General features: G+C 39.2%; 1 protein-coding gene across 1 annotated transcript in view; it reads left to right on the top strand.

Moving 5' to 3' along the window:
* LOC128876645 (protein sickie) overlaps positions 1–16936 on the top strand; it is a 209691-nt gene that overhangs the window by 30040 nt on the left and 162715 nt on the right. Inside the window, exon 4 of the mRNA XM_054123172.1 lies at positions 10865–11034. Within this exon, the coding sequence (XP_053979147.1) occupies positions 10865–11034 (170 nt within the window). The remainder of the gene's footprint in view (positions 1–10864; positions 11035–16936) is intronic.

The following is a 16936-nucleotide window of genomic DNA, read 5'->3' on the forward strand; positions in this document are numbered from 1 at the left end:
GAGATGTTTTCTTAGCATTCTATTGCCGCCAATGCTAAGATTATATTGACTTTAAAATATAATCTTAGCATTGGCGGCAATAGAATGCTAAGAAAACATCTCGAGTTGCTCGTAGATACCAGAAAAAGAAAAGGCCTCGAGCGCAAAGGGTTAATTTTATTCAACAATTATTACCCAAATCAAATTCTGTCGATCGCTGCTATACTATACGCACACTACACCCCTTTACGCGAGACTTTTGTCGGCTCGTGATCAACGATGTCGCCCCTGCAATTCCATTTCCTCGGCGGTGTCGAACGATTCGGAGGCGAATCGAATCCATACGCTTTCGAGATCACTGGTCGTTCCAGAGAAACCTGATAAAGTGACGCGAGGTGCTCGAGCAGGCTCAAACGGGCCCAAAGGCGATTATTAGCCGTCGCCCGATACACATACACCTTTTTTCTTTTCTTTTTCTTTTCTTTTCTGCGGTCCCACAGCCAATTTTTTCTCGCAGATTACACCATCACCGTTATGCACATTCCTTAAATTCCCCGAGGTCATTGGGACCATTAAAGACGCCTTCCCTTCGCCTCCATCTCGTAGATTGATACGCTGGCTTTTGTGCTCGTTGGGCGGGTCGTACCGGGAAGGTAAAGCTTGCTCATGCATACTCGGAAACGAACTATAGAAACCGCGCCGAACACGCAACACGTCCTTTATCCATTGGGACCGAGAACAAGACGTGATTTGTAGCACAGCCCCGAAAGAAAATTGCGTTCGAAAATTATGATTGTTTTTTTCTTTTCTTTTTCTTTTTTTTTTTTTTAATTTATTTCTTTAACGTCGCACACACAAGAGGATACAAATACTTATGGGACTATATATGATTGACTATATATGACTATATATCATTTGGTCCAATGATATTAAATTGCATTAATACGGTTCTGAAAATACACATTCAGAGAAAAAAGGAAATACCGTGTTTTCTTTGTTGACTCGTTAGGCTTCGCACCAACCTCGATTCCATTGTTGCTTAACTTGGTCATTAATTTTTTTAATCCATTCGTCATCGACGCCGTCACGTCATAACTGTCGGGTAAGATAGTTGTACGGCTAACGAAGCCCTTATTATATTCGAGACACAATAGCTCGTATAAGCCTTGATAGCGATTGTCATTCGTCCATGCTAATTTTGACACAATAATCTGTTGCGATACTTTTCTCGCAGGATTGTACGCGCGCATGCGACCGTGGGCGTTAACGGTTCTAACAATGGTTCTGAAATTAAACAAAATTAAAAAGAGCAAATGGAGACAATATACAGACAATATTACTCGAAATCGTGCACTAGGATGCGACCGATTTTTATCTGTAAAATTTATAAAAAAAATATTTATTTCGTCTACCAGCGTGCATTCTCCCATGTTGGTGTACTTTAATTTCATTGGACTAAATGATACATAGGATGTTTCCGTTTCAATTGGAATCGTTAGATGTCTCGTAAGGAGAAGAAGCTATCAAAAATGTTTTTTACAATTTTTTACACTTACATTACGATATTTTGCATTCGATTCAAAGAGACAAATTATATGGAATAAATAATTTTGTTCCAAGTAACGTGGAAAATTGGAAAAATGGAGAAAATTTAAATCGAAGAATACTGCAGCAAAAATGCACGTACCTGTGTAATTAAAAAGAGTACATAGTAACGAAAACACTACGATCTGGAGCTATTAGTTGAAATGATTCTGCACTCTCAGATACTACTATCCAACCGATGTAGGTATTCAGGACACATTGAGTTAAGTTACTGTGGTCTAATGAACGAAGTGGTAAACCTTGTAACTTATTACGGTAACACTTGCGGTTTTAATAACGGAAAAATCAGTCAGAAGTAATCTAATGCAAGGTACACGTTTCGTAACTCTGGTATTGCATTAGCAATATCAATCCGTCTGGTTGAAAAAAGGAGAAATGGAGATAGTGAAACTGTTTGGAAAGAAAAAACTGAAGACACTATACCTATTACTAACAGAGAAAACGATTGAAAGATAAGTTTTTTATTATATTAGTATAATAAAATTTGAAATTTGCAATTTGAAATTGGAAAATGTGAAAATCAAAAGAAATTAATTAAACTCACGGAGAATACAACTAGTTTACCATATTCAGATTAAAGTTTTAGAGACAGACTAGGGTAAGTTTGAATTTTGGAAATATCCAACTTTTGTTTGTAAAATGTTAGATTGTAAACAAATGAATGGACAAAATGTTGTAACCCCTTAGTTGTTTCATTGCTTTTGCAAACACGTGGAACTCTTGTTACGCGTTCAAGTACATATGTGGACAGACACGAAACATTTCGCATTGTGTATTTCAAGGAATAATTGGGTCTGTATCGAATCAATTAGTTAACGCGTCAATAGTTCGTGCAATTACACCCTATACGACACGGCGAAAGTATTTATACGACCGTTCAAAATTACACGCTAAAACAACACTTGCGAAGCTTTCGTTACCAAACACGTTTAATTTCGAACACGAATTAACGAGGTGGAAGCAGCGAAAGTTTCGATTCCTCTATGCGTCCATTTAACGGGTAAATCGAAACAATCAGGTTTATTTCTAGACCACGGTACTTTATTGGAGATCTACAACATTATTCATCGTAATTAATCAACAAACTATTAGACCATTAGACGTGCATAATTTTTAGAGGAAGGTACCTATAAGTATTCCGTATTCGCGCACGAAACCACAAATAAGGTAAATTTTGTACGGGTATATTATGTATTTTAATACTCGTACTAGAAATACGTTCTCTTAAAAATATAATTCTATTTATCGAATAGCAATCGCAATTGATTTATGTAATTAATAATACAATTTTTAGCTATATATGTAATAAATAAATTTTAATAACAGATAATTTAGAGTGTCAATTTTAGCATAAATTAGTCGAGAATAAAATGTTGATAAAGTTGAAAGTGAACTCGAAGCAAAATTACAATGAAAGTTGAAACGCAATAAAATTCGCATAAAAGTTAATCGAAAATAAAATTTTAATAAAAATTATTGTAATTGAGGATACGAATTTTAATCAAAGTGAACTTAGTGATAGGTCAATTAGACGATGGAATGTCATCCTTATTGTCACGATTAATTATAAAAGAGCTTAAGCTCGGAAGTTATCTTGAAAAATCAGGTTACGCGTATAGTTTAGTAGAAATATTCAACGTTTGTTTATGAAATATAAGATTGAAAACAAATGAATGATATTTATGTAGAAACACCATATCAGTGTTTGTACCTCAGGGGCAGACTTCAATTCATCGACTTCATTGATATTTATTCGTTGCAGACAGAATGTTAAGTAAACATTTTTGAACATTATCTCACTGGTCTTGTATCTACGAGATGCAAAAATGAAAACAAATGAGTTAAGTTTGTGAAACAACATTCGCCTAATTTTTTGCGATCCGATGTCTGAGTACTCTTTCACGAATCACAAGCACGAGAACCCGCATACGAGCTCGAGATTTAAAAAGCACTAATGCAGAGGGTCGATTAAAAAGTATGTTACAACGTCATGCGAAAAAGTCAACCGAAGAAAGACAGCGAACCGCAAGATTAACCATACCACTCGTTTTTTACTCCGTCGTGAAAGCTTACGATGAATCCTGAGAAGAATAACCTAGTCAGCGTCTTCGGGGAATACTTAAACGACTCGAAAATCCTTAATAATTGTATCGCAGACTATAATTGAATCGCATAGGTGATCTATTAATTTGGAATTATAATAATGAAATTACGATTAAATTTTTAAAATTGCGCGATTAGTTATTTTGATTTGATTGCATTTGATTGCATACGTATATGACATCATAGTAATTTAAATTCATATACTATATAATACGTATACATATAATTAAATTCATGTTATATCCTAGTTCTTACTTTAAATAGTAATATTTATAAGTCACCAATGTGTGTTTATTTCATACAAACTCGATACTCGTCGCTTCGATTGCAACGTTTCTATTCAGCTTAGTCTGTTAAACTGAACGTAAAATTCAGTAGCGGGGACTGGGGACAAACTCTAATCTGGGTTGCTCCAGGTTGCTCGTGGTACAAGAAGTCGATGGACCGATTAAGTTTAGAGATGGCTCGTGCCCACAGTGCTTTCCTCGGTGTTAAACAGCCATCGCATTTATCTGTCGGATATAGACCGGCTTTTCTTGTCACGGGCCATGTGCTTCTTCGACTCCGTGTTGCATCCCAGACCTTGCTTCATAATTATCGTGAGAGTACGGAAGTGAAAAGGGTAGAAGGAAACGTGGAAGAACACCGAGCGATCGCAGTTACTTTATTCTTTCTCTAAAAATAAGAGGCTGAGAAGGGCCGAACGAATCGGCTCGTTCTCAGATTTAGGCTACCGAAATTCTCCAAAACGTTTCCAAACTTACCCTGTCGACAGACACGTGCTACTTAGGACGAATATCCACGTTACTCGATCGGCATTTAGGCCAATAATCGATGCTGTAGATGAACAAATGTTTCGGCTACTTCGGCTCTGAATTTTTTCTTTCGGTGAAAGGATATATCCTTCGCGAGTTTATACGAATTTCGTGTATTTTTAATAAATCGACAACAATATTACAAATTGATCGAGTTTATTACAAAACTTAAATTGATACGAGGAGTACGTTTTTTAATTTCCAGCGAAGACAGTTTCCACAAAGTTATTTCTAAGTTATACTTAAGGTCAACTTATCTTGAATGAATTCATTTCGACGAAGACTCAAATTCGTGAACAGAAACGTTAGGGAAAAATAAAAATGTACCTCTTCACGCCCTTGGCCATATATGTGGACGTTTAGTTTTTTTATAATTATAATTACTGTCAATAAAAGCTATTTACTAATATAAAATGCTAATATAAAAAAAAAAGTAATCCATGGGCGATTCAAGCAAGTTATTATTATTCCAGTGGAAATGTGTTGGTACTTAAAATTATCTCTCAATCGTTTTCTCTGTTAGTAATAGGTACAGTGTCTTCAGTTATTTCTTTCCGAACAGTTTCACTATCGCGATTTCTCCTTTTCTAAACCAGACGGATTGATATTGCTAATGCAATACTAGAGTTGCGAAACGTGTACCTTGCATTAAATTACTTCCGACTGATTTGTCTGTCATTAAAACCGCAAGTATTACCGTAATAAACTACGAGGTTCACCGGTTCGTTTTTGCTATTTAAAATTATAAAAAAAAAAAATACCAGTACAGAAAACGATGATTCTTGAATGATTTGTACTCTACCTAGCCTGTCTTTAAAGCTTAAATACGAATATGGTAAACAAGTTGCATCCTACGTGAGTTTGATTAATTCCTTTTGATTTTTAACCGACTTCGAAAAGGTGAAAAGGTGAAAAGGTGAAAAGGTGAAAAGTATGAGATAATTTCTAGTTAATTTATACGAATAACTTTTAGTGCAGTTTTAATATTTTTTCGAAGTTGGTTGTATCTTTTATCCAAAAATTATTTTATCGCTATTTCGAGACAAAAGTCGGCGAATTATACGACTGGAAACGTGATTCGTACGTTTTTACGGGACACGTTCCAGGAAAGAAGGAAAAGGGGAAAACGAAATTGTCGCTCCACGGGTTTCGATTTCTAAAGCCCCGATTCCGGCAAGCAACGATACCGGTTCCATGTCAGATAGAAGATCCTCCTCTTCTTGTTGTGCAATCGTCTCCTCCGTGCGACTTTTGTCTCGAATGCTTGTACTCGCTGCACATGTAACAATCGCGCACCCCGCTAACGCACCGCGATGCCCCGTTGAAACCATATTTGACGCACGTAACGAGCTGCTCCTGGAAAACTGAAGGAACGGGTTTCGAGCGCCGACTGAATCGCTCGTTTGTTTCGAGATAAATCGAAACGCGGACTGCCTTTATCACAGGATCAATTATTTCCTCTTTTCGCAATGGTGTCGCAGAAGCATCCTCATTCCCGAGTTGACGAAAACTTGAATTAATTTTTTCATAAAATATTAGGTCGTCCCGTAAGTTCGTGCAGAAAATTGCGCCAATATTTAATAATAAAAAACGACGGAGATATTATAACGACGATATAATGACTATGTCAGAAAGGTGACAAAATATTCTCTAAAATAATGATTTAATTGCTAGTGTCTAAAAATGGTATATTTCATAAATATACAAATATCACTATTCCAACGTCAACATTTGTATCGTAAGTTATATTCAAATAGTTGTGTTCAAATTCTATTCGAATATTCCAGCATTCAAATGTCCCAAGTTTATCCACGTTCGGACAGTTATCAAGTACGCGAATAGTAAGATACACACACGCTCATGGTAATCGATGGCGAAGAGAGGCCGGCCAGAGATCGAGGGAAGCTCCTCGCGCTTCTTCTTTTTCGTTTCCTCGTTATGCAGCAGAGGAGCGAGGACGCTACCATAAGAGGACATCTCTTGGCATCTTTGGCTCTGGGCCGTTCTCCTTCCTCGGCCATCGTCGCAGAGATCTGGGCCCAACGTTACACCAGGGACAGGTACCCTTTGGATCGGTTCATCGCATCTACAAACGAGCCCGCTTAATTGCACGCTCGTCACGCGATGGGAAGTTTCATTTCGACCATTCTCATAAATACCCTTGATTTTTCATTGATAAGACATACAATCGAGGGAAATTTTCTCAAAAATCGTCACTTGAGGCTTCGTTTCCTTTGCATTAGATCAAAATATTGTAACTTATGTAAAATATATGATGCACAACATTTTATTTTATACAAAATAAAGCATTATAAGATTAAATACTATATATATATATATATATAGTATTATATATAGTATTATTATATATATATAGTATTATATATAGTATTATAGTATTTAATATTCGATATAAAATATGCCACTTTATTTTAGGCGAAATGCAATATTTTATGCGTCATTGAATGCAGCATTTAATTTTATGTAAAATGTGGTATTTGAATTTTTTGTTCGTTTTTTATATGAATTTATTTTACGTCGCATAATATTTAAAATACCCTATTTTACATAAAGCAAAAATTTATATTAAATATCAAATTAAATATTACATTCTACATAGATTAAAATACAGCACATTCGATATAAAATATGGAACAACATACGAACAAAAACTCACAATATGACACAAGACTTTTACCAAACAGTACCCCAAAGCACCATGACCAGGAGAGAAAAAATAATAATGACTAGATCGAAAATTGGACACTCAAAAATCACACACGAACACCTACTAAAGAGAACGGATCCTTCCCGCTGTGACTCCTGCGATAAAGAAATTACAATTGACTACCTACTGTACGAACGTAGAAGATTCGAACTACAAAGAAGCAAGTGCAACCTTAACCCAGAAATGTGTGCAAAATACCACGAATCGCCTCAACGACACCAAACTCTACAGTAGTATATAGCACCGTTAATTAATCAGAAACCCAATCGAATTCGTCGCTAATTACCATGCTGTAGATGCGACGTAAAATAAATCCATATAAAAAACGAACAAAAAATTCAAATACCACATTTTACATAAAATGAAATGCTGCATTCAATGACGCATAAAATATTGCGTTTCGCCTAAAATAAAGTGGCATATTTTATATCGAATAAAATGCTCGATCAGCTAAGCGTGTTCTTAAAATAATATTGCACCCAGAGACTAAAAGGGAAGAATTCGAATAAAAAGCTGTTCGAGCAACGTCGCGAATAGAACAACCTGTTGGATGTACCCTCGACCCTTTATTAGGAAGCGCGATGTCTCCCTTAAGACCAAGGTCTTTTTTTCCGCGCTGGGGGATACACGTGGGTACACGCACGACGGAGACGGTCGACAAGGTAGACAGAAGAATGCATTAAAAAGCACCAACGCCATTTACGGCTGTCATCTCGCGTGGATAACTCGTGAGTGCTTGCTCCGGTGCGTCGCGCTGCATCTCGTGGATCTGCCTCTGCAAATGGCTGCCGCGTCAACTTGGACGAAATCTTTCGACGTTTTATCGCTTCTCTTCTCGTCTTCACGAGGATGTTGTTTCAATGCTTTGTCGTCGATGGATAAGGGCCGGAGGTTTGGAAACAGTGGCGCCTAACTTCGACAGACTATCGATAAATCTTATGGTACGTCCATTACTCGACGGTCTGACTCACACGGTGTGGTATCGGACTCGTAGAGCTGACGCACTTGTTAGAAATCGTAACGTACGTAGAAGAATGTACCCTTAACAATGACAAACTCTGAAGGAATCTTGCCGGTTGCTTTCGTTGAATCTTTTATTTTATTGTAAACCAGCTGCGCCTCGCGGTTTCACGTGAAATACCATTCTTATTGACGTAAGTGCAATAACTACTGTAGCGTTTATGTAAGTACGTAGGTAGTTAGGTACTTCGTAACAGATGAATTCGGTCGTGCGACGAAACGTATACTAAGCTGGCGTAGCCATTTCAAAAGGCCAATGCCAGCTTAACACGATATTTTTTTGCTATTTATTTGCTAATTATTTGGCAAAGAATAAATTTTTTTGCTCCAGCCGTTCTCGAAAAACTGTGGCTGCTCTAGCTTAATATTAGGGAAACGTGACTACACGTTGTATCGTAAAAAAAAAAAAATCGGTAGAAATATAAAAGCAATAAGTATTCGCACGGTTCTTATGACGAACAATTTACAGAGGAATTTGTAACATAAGCACATCGGTTTATTGCTTCGTGGGAATTAGAAAACATTAAATTTCCAGTAAAAATGACTTAAAAAAAATGCTCTAATAAAGGAATGAAAGAAAATCCCACCCCGAATAACATCGACATTTATGATAGTTAATTTAGTGCCTAGAAGACAGTCGACTTTGGTTGGAGTAATTATAAAATCAAAAGGAAATCCGACGAAGTATTAATTACTCATAAATTAATGTAAATTTCGTTTTCCTTTTCAAATGAAATTTTAAAAATTTAACACTTGTACGAATACTTATTGCTTCTGTATTTCTGTCAATTTATTGTTTTTTCTTGTTGATTTCTCACTTATACAAAACAGCTAATCTTTCCGTACTGTATATGTAGAATATCATTGTTTATAAAAAAGAAAGTGAATAAATTACAAATTTCACATAGTTACTTTTTTTTTTTTCTTTTTGGAAATTGATCGGTGTACGAATACTTTCTGCGCCCACCGTACGTTAATATGATACTTGATTATGTTTTTTGTTCGTTCGATTAGCAACGAAGTGACGATGTAGCAAAGTGAAAATTTCATATAAAAAAAAAGAAGTTAATAAATTACAAATTTCACATAGTTTTTTTTGGAAATTGATCGATGTACGAATACTTTCTGCGCCCACCGTACGTTAATATGATACCTGATTATGTTTTTTGTTCGTTCGATTAGCAACGAAGTTACGATGTAGCAAAGTGAAAATTTCATATAAAAAAAAGAAGTTAATAAATTACAAATTTCACATAGTTTTTTTTTGGAAATTGATCGATGTACGAATACTTTCTGCGCCCACCGTACGTTAATATGATACTTGATTATGTTTTTTATTACGAAGTTACGATGTAACAAAGTAAAAATCTCACAGTGCCCGAATATTAAAGTTACTCGCTGTAGTTGTGCTCCGCGGTGTATCTGTCGTTTTACGCGAGGGTTGTCGCAATGCTTCGCCGCGTAACGCGACGATCGTAGGTCTACCCGACTCCGCCGTGTATGAAAGCAAGAAGCACGCACCGTAAGGATCCATTTACGGGAAAGTCGTAGGGGATTTCTCGCGTTTCCACGATTCTGTTGCTCTGCTCGGGTATATCCCCGCTCCCCCATTGGACTCCCCGGGTGTATGTATTTCCCTGGAACGAGCACGCGAGCCCATCTAGCTGTTACCTACGCGTGGGCACCCGGGGTATTGTCGGGTGAGTCATCTCTCTCTTCCGTTACTTGTGTACCTCTCACCACCCCGTGTGCAACGTGTGCAGTACACCACGGTTTGTTTTCTGGGTAAAAGCCGGAGCCGCCGTGGCTCTTAAGAACAATAGAAACAAAAGTGGCACGCCGGCACGCGTGCTAGCACAAGGTAGCCATGGTCACGGCGGTCACGTTTCGCAGAATGTTGTGTCGTATATGTATACCGTGTCCTTTATGTTCACCAATACCGCGGTCTATGCCTCCTTTGCGTTGTTCTACCCTCGGTGTACTATGTACACCGATGTGTAATAGTCACCTCGATACGTCCACCGTGTCCGAAGTTTTGGACACAATTCGGTCCAGGAATTTCTTTTCTTTTTTTCTTTTTTTAAGTTAAGAAAGTTTAACTCCTTGTTAAATTTTTATTTAGGATTAAGGAACGATAATCGTTTCCAATAATGCATTAATCATTTGGATAACGAAGTATCGCATATATATTAATATTTCTCCCCCAATCGTTTGACTAATGAGACAGTTGTTCTAAATTACAAGCAAACGATTCATAATTGACAAACTCTGCGAAAAGTGACACCAAACACCTTAACACGTTTGATCGCCACGTCACCCATATGTGGGTGACAGTGCTTTTCACTGAAGAACCAAAAGAAATTAATTCTGAAAGTTAAGCTTCACAGGAAACGAATTTAAATGAAATTCGTGTATTTCGATGAAAGTTACAAAAATAAATACCACGTCGGATGTTTGATTACGTAGTCTCCAATAGTCTGAATAATATTTAATCCTAGCAGAAATTTTCAAAAGTAATTCTCTGGCAGTCAACGTGTTAAAAAGGGCAGATTCTCTGTCCCATCACCGAACAGACACAAGTTTATAGCATGATCGATGTCTCTGTGTTGCGCAGGTCGAGAACGTGAGCCTGTGCGTAGGAGCGCTCCGGGCTCTAGGGGCAGACGTGGCCTCTGTGAATCCCAGCGAATTGGCCGCGGGATCAACCCTTTGGCCAGTCCTTGCCCTTCTCTTCGCCCTCTCGCGATACAAGCAGAGAGCCAAACAGCTTCAAGACATGCCTAGGTAAGTTTGGAAAATAGATTTCTTCTTCTTCGCAACTGGTAATGTAGCGAGCATCCGTATCGACAATGTTCGTCGCTGGTAAGTTAGATTTCCTTGTCGACAGTTGGTAAGGTAGTGTTGCTCGACTGAAACATAGGAATCGGAGACACTGCTTTATCGAATGAAAAACAAAGTAATTCCGTGTGTTCAACAGTATACACGAGTTACAGAGTATTTTAATTTTTTGTACAATTTTTCGATTATTATCATACGAATAGGTGTAGATATTATTAAAGAATGTAAAAATGAACTCTTGGAACAACCTGATAGAATAAAACGCAATCAGTTCTGCGTTCGACGAGTTCCTTTTTATTATCCCTTTGCACTGTTTTCACGAGTCTGGCTCGTGATGAAAATTTTAGGCCAAACTTGACAATCACGAGTCAGGCCCGTTGTTAAGCTTGGCGAGTTAGTCATCGAGAGATTCTGTGGTGAATAATTCGTTAGCAGTTCTTCGACAGACTTAAAACGTGTTTTCATTGAGAATAATTTTAATTAATAACAGCTCAACGCACACATATGTGCTCGCTGGTCCTGAAAAGGTTAATTAAATTTTACTTTCCTTCAACTGTTCTATCACTGGCATAGTTACCCTATAGAATGCCGGTGTCGAAAGTCTTGAAACGCTCTCGAAGCAAAGGTAAACTCATTTAATTCGCGAACGTCTATCTCAAGGGTCGAGAGCTCAAGGCTCGCTTAACGAGAACCCATCGGCGATCCTCTCAGCTTCTTTCTCGTTTCATCGACATTGATCGATACCCTTCGCCACGGATAAATGTGGTTATTCCCTTGGCTCGCTTTCGCGAAATTTTCGAGCACTTAGGCGCCTGGTCGTAATATTTTCATTCTTCGCGAGCTCGAATCGATACCGACGTCCCGTCAGACGAACGACCTGGCGGCGTGCTCATTAACGTCCGCGTTAATCAAGCTGTACGCACGCTCACGCCACGGAATGTTCTGCGAATATTGCTAGCGCGTGTACACGCAGCCACGAGTCTGCATTAGGGTGCAACGGGGTGGCACCGTGGTATAGGCAAATTTTATTCGTTGAAATTATAATTTAATCATTACATTGTAATTTAATATCCTTATTATATTATAATTCCATTGGTGCTATAGTTGTGCACCCGTGAAATATCTATAGCATTAGTATTAGTTGTCTTAAATAAATGTTATGTTCGCCGTTTTATCATTGCTATATACAGGGTGTCCCAAAACTCGGGGAGGAGCCGGAAATGGGAGGTAGCTGAGACGATTCTGAACAACAATTTCCTTTGCAAAAATGTCGGATAGGGCTTCGTTAAGGAGATATTAAGCGAAAACCCCGACCAATCAGAGCGCGCGTAGACCGTTGGAGCGGCCGCGGTAGCGTAGGCTATGCGCGCTCTGATTGGTCGGGGTTTTCTCTTAATATCTCCTCAACGAAGTCTCGTACAACATTTTCGCCAAGGAAAAAGTTGTTTCAAATCACCTCCACTCTGTATATACAGGGTGTCCCAAAAACGTTGTAACACCTTGAAAGAGGTGGTTCGGGAGGTGATTTGAAACAACTTTTTCCTTAGCGAAAATGTTGTCGGAGGCTTCGTTAAGGAGATATTAAGCGAAAACCCCGACCAATCAGAGCGCGCGTAGACCGTTGGAGCGGCCGCGGTAGCGTAGGCTACGCGCTGGCGGCCGCGCTTGCACGCGAACAAGTGACTCGACGTGCATCGAAGCATCGACCTAGCGCGTAGCCTTCGCTACCGCGGCCGCTCCAACGGTCTACGCGCGCTCTGATTGGTCGGGGTTTTCGCTTAATATCTCCTTAACGAAGCCCCATCCGACATTTTTGCAAAGGAAATTGTTGTTCAGAATCGTCTCAGCTACCCCCCATTTCCGGCTGCTCCCCGAGTTTTGGGACACCCTGTATATTTTTAGCCTCTTTCACGTGATACTATTAAAAATTAGAAATTATTAATTAAACCTACAAAACGCACGAAAATTGCAGCAGTGCTATAATATAATTATGCACCTTAGTCTATTTGAATTCATTGACAGGGTTTGAAAACAATCGGATAGACGATGATTCTTGAGTGTTGCATACGATAATTCTCGCTCGTTTCACGTTGTTTCGTCGAAGCCAGTGCACGAGAAAATAGGTACGAACTGATTAGAAATGGTAATTCAAACGAAAGAAAAACAGATCCCGCGGGGAAACGCGTGCCGAGTAAAATTCAAGGTCCGCCGTCTAATGAAACGTGTAAAGACTCTTCGTTGGGACGAAGGAGCGTAAACCGTTGGAACAGCCAGGAACGCTCGACATTAACATATTAACAATGCTCCATTATGCCCACGACTGAGTGTAGCCCGTGGTCGTAGTGTTACGCTCGCCACACAATACACCGAACGCCCGCCCGCAACACAAACGAATCAGCGTGGGTGTATTATGGCTCTGGCTCTTATAACTAGAATATACCGGGTAGTCGGGAAATCTTTGCCGGCGTTAAAAAGCTGTTGGACTATTGCACCAGTGACTCCGAAAATTCGTGGCTAACAAGTTTTGCTTATTGTTGTTTATCTAACAGATTACGCGTGTACTTGGTAATTACAATAATTGTATGTATTGGAAATTGGGTATAACGAAAGAACAAAATACTGATTTTATTAAACAAAAGTTTAGATTTTATTACTAAACGTCACGAATAAAGCGTGATGTTTACGAGTACTTACTCTTACGCGTACTTACTTGGGTCGAGTACAACTCAAGGGGCTTGGAACATCAAAAAACGAAATGAAATCACTTTTTTTTTTTAATTTTTTCTTTTTTTTTTTTATTAAAATTTAAGCGATTCTGAATCATTCCACGCAAAGAAAATTTAATTTGGAGCACTAGAAGTGGTAGAAATAATTTGTTGAAAAAATAGAGAGAACGGATATTTATGGGACTGACTGTATACAGGCTGTAATATTCATGTGATATAAATGAAATATGTAGCATTCCATTTAAAAAAACTGAAGGTCACCTATATTTCTCAGAAAATAGTAAAAAAACGAAAGACTTATACACCTGGTTACATTCCGTACAAAAAGCAGTATCACTTTTCTTCTTTCATTTTTTTTTTTTTTTTTTTTTTTTTGTTGTCATATGTACCGTTTACGAGAAAAAAGCTGCCTAGTAATAGCCTGAACACCCTGTATATAAATACATAGATCAACGAGTGCGGGGCTGTACGACACCTCGGATACACCTGACGATCGATCTCTCATATCCCTTCGCCGATATTCGTTCACGCGAACGCGTCGCATCTCTTTGTCTCTTCTCTTTATAAACAAAGATCGTCAGTTGTCCACGATTCTATTCGATGTTTCCTAAAACCTTGACGATACATCTATCGGAAATTCGAGCGTTTCAGGAGCACCCTATAGAAAGCTATACCGGCGGGGCGTTTATACAATTTATACACAAGTTTGCGTGCAAACAGACTAGACACACGCCGGATTCTCCGCGCGCGATACTCATACTTGGGCACACAGGGTGTATTGTTACATCTCGGTACAATACCTCGCGCGTGCACGTGGAAGTGAAATGCACGGATTACCATAAAAATGATTTAAAAATTCACAATAGCCAGCGCTAACCAGTGATTGGCGGGCTCCTACGGAAGGCGGACGACGCGATTGGTCGAACGGCGTTGGCGGGGGAAGGACACGGAGGCTGTGCGGACGTGAGCGCGAGCGAGACGAGATGAGATGTAGCGAAAGGGAGAGGGAGAAACGGGTTTAGGTGGGGGATGATGGACGACAGGGGGGTCGGTACAGGGTTGAAAGGAGAAAGGACGAACGAGAGTCAACGCGATTGGGAGATTCGAGAACGGGAACGAAGAGATACTAGCAAACAAAAATGTTTATATTAGGTTGTCCCGAAAGTTTCTTTCGCGAGTTGCACTCGGTTATTTTATGCGGTCGTGTATAAATAGACAATCTAATTTCATAGATATTCATGGTGTAACAGTAATGGAGCAAAATGAATCGTGCACAATTCAGTAATGTAACATAAAACATAAAATATTGTGCGCGTATTACTTATTAATAAAGCGAAAGAAGCTTTTGGGAGAACCTAATATCTCAGAAACGGTTCACCTTTGGACCTATGTTTACTAAAGCTTTTTTACTCGGTACAGTGTGCCCTATACACCACATAAATATTGAATGCTTTTTTTGAACACCCTGTATAAGTTAAATCAAAATTTGTACTCCTTCCTTAGCGGTAAAATTGTAAGAAGATGTAATTTACCATAAGTGGTCCAAGACTTTTGCACAGTGTGTACATCCGAATTCGTTTACGTGTCTAATCCTAATTAATTTTAGCAAGTCGACTTCGTTCGGTACTCCTGTAAGAGAAATCTGATGAAAAATGTGCGTAAACCTAGCGTTAAACAGAAAGAAAAACGTTGGGCGGGCTATCATTTTGCCCGGTACTGTACGACCCTGCTAAAAGGGAAGGTATATGTATACTGCATCTGCATGGGTATCCAGGAGAGAAAGGGAGGTAGAGCGAGGGAGACAGCGCAGGGTGACAGCGAGTAAGAGCGAGAAGCAGTGGGAGAGTTTGGTTGAGCCGATTGGTGGGGGGAGCAAGGATGAGGGAGGGAGAGAGCGAAAGAGAGAAGCCACGTGCTATGGGAACGGGAATGGATCTCTCTCGGCAGGCCTCAGTTCGAAACGGGCCATCAGCGATGCCTACACACCATGGCCACACAATGACCGTGGAATTGCTCGCCATAAGGCATCGTCGCGTCGGTGGACGTGTAGTGTTGTGAAAAGGTTTCGCTTTTAACGACCACTGGAGACCCTGTTTTTGTTTTCTCTCTCTCTCTCTCTCTCTCTCTCTCTCTCTCTCTCTCTCTCTCTTTCGTTGTCCTTTTCATCGCGGAACATGCGAATCGAGAACTGGTCCGCGAAAACAAAGGACCGAGACCGGTGGAAAATATGCTTTCTTTGAAACGACACACTGTTTCGAGAATCTCAGATCGATACGATACAAAATGAAACCAGCCATCCGACGATCGATCCCCAGGAAGTGATAAAAATAGTAAGATCCTGTTTCGAGAAATTTCTGTCACCAACGTGACCGTCGAGAAATAATAACACGTCCCGATCAATCGTGCGGTAACGACTATTAACGGTTGTTCACGTTGAATCTTAATCGGTCGAAACGAATATCGTGGATTTTGACTCGTGTTTCGATGAGACGTGTCCGCGGAAAGGATGCGATTTCGTTAAGGGAGGGATGTTTAACCGCGAGCTCCGATTATACTGGGTTGTCCGGAAAGTCCACGCCGATTTTTAGTAGGCGATGCAGAAACGAATATATCGGAATGTTTGGAAACAGATAACATGTGGACGTCCCTTGAAAGGTGGAAAAATTGTGGAACAAAATGGTACATATATAATTCAATAAATGTACATCGAAATTCAAACGTGTCTTTGAATGTTTCTTAAAAATTGCCACGAACTTTCTGGACAACCCAATAGTTCGATAACGCGGTTTGAGAAGAGAAGACGTATCGCAGCTTCGCAAGAAAAATAACGCAACTAATCAATTTTCGATTATCGGATTTAATAGAAATTGTATGAGAAATGTATCGCATCATCCATGGCGAGAGTGTCAAATACCGTTTGGAAGTTTCTGGCTAGCTAAGCAGATTTAAAGATCACTTTGCACTCGAGAGATGACACGGTTTGTTTATGGTAGATTTCATTGAATCTCGAGTGTTAGTAAAAACTCAAATTTTCGTTTATTAAGCCTTTGCATTCGCGCGACGCCTCTAGGGCGACATGTGTAATTTAACACGTTCGCTGCCAGACTAACACTCTTGAAAAT

Source organism: Hylaeus volcanicus, chromosome 1 (genome assembly GCF_026283585.1).
Source record: "Hylaeus volcanicus isolate JK05 chromosome 1, UHH_iyHylVolc1.0_haploid, whole genome shotgun sequence".
NCBI lineage: Eukaryota > Metazoa > Arthropoda > Insecta > Hymenoptera > Colletidae > Hylaeus > Hylaeus volcanicus.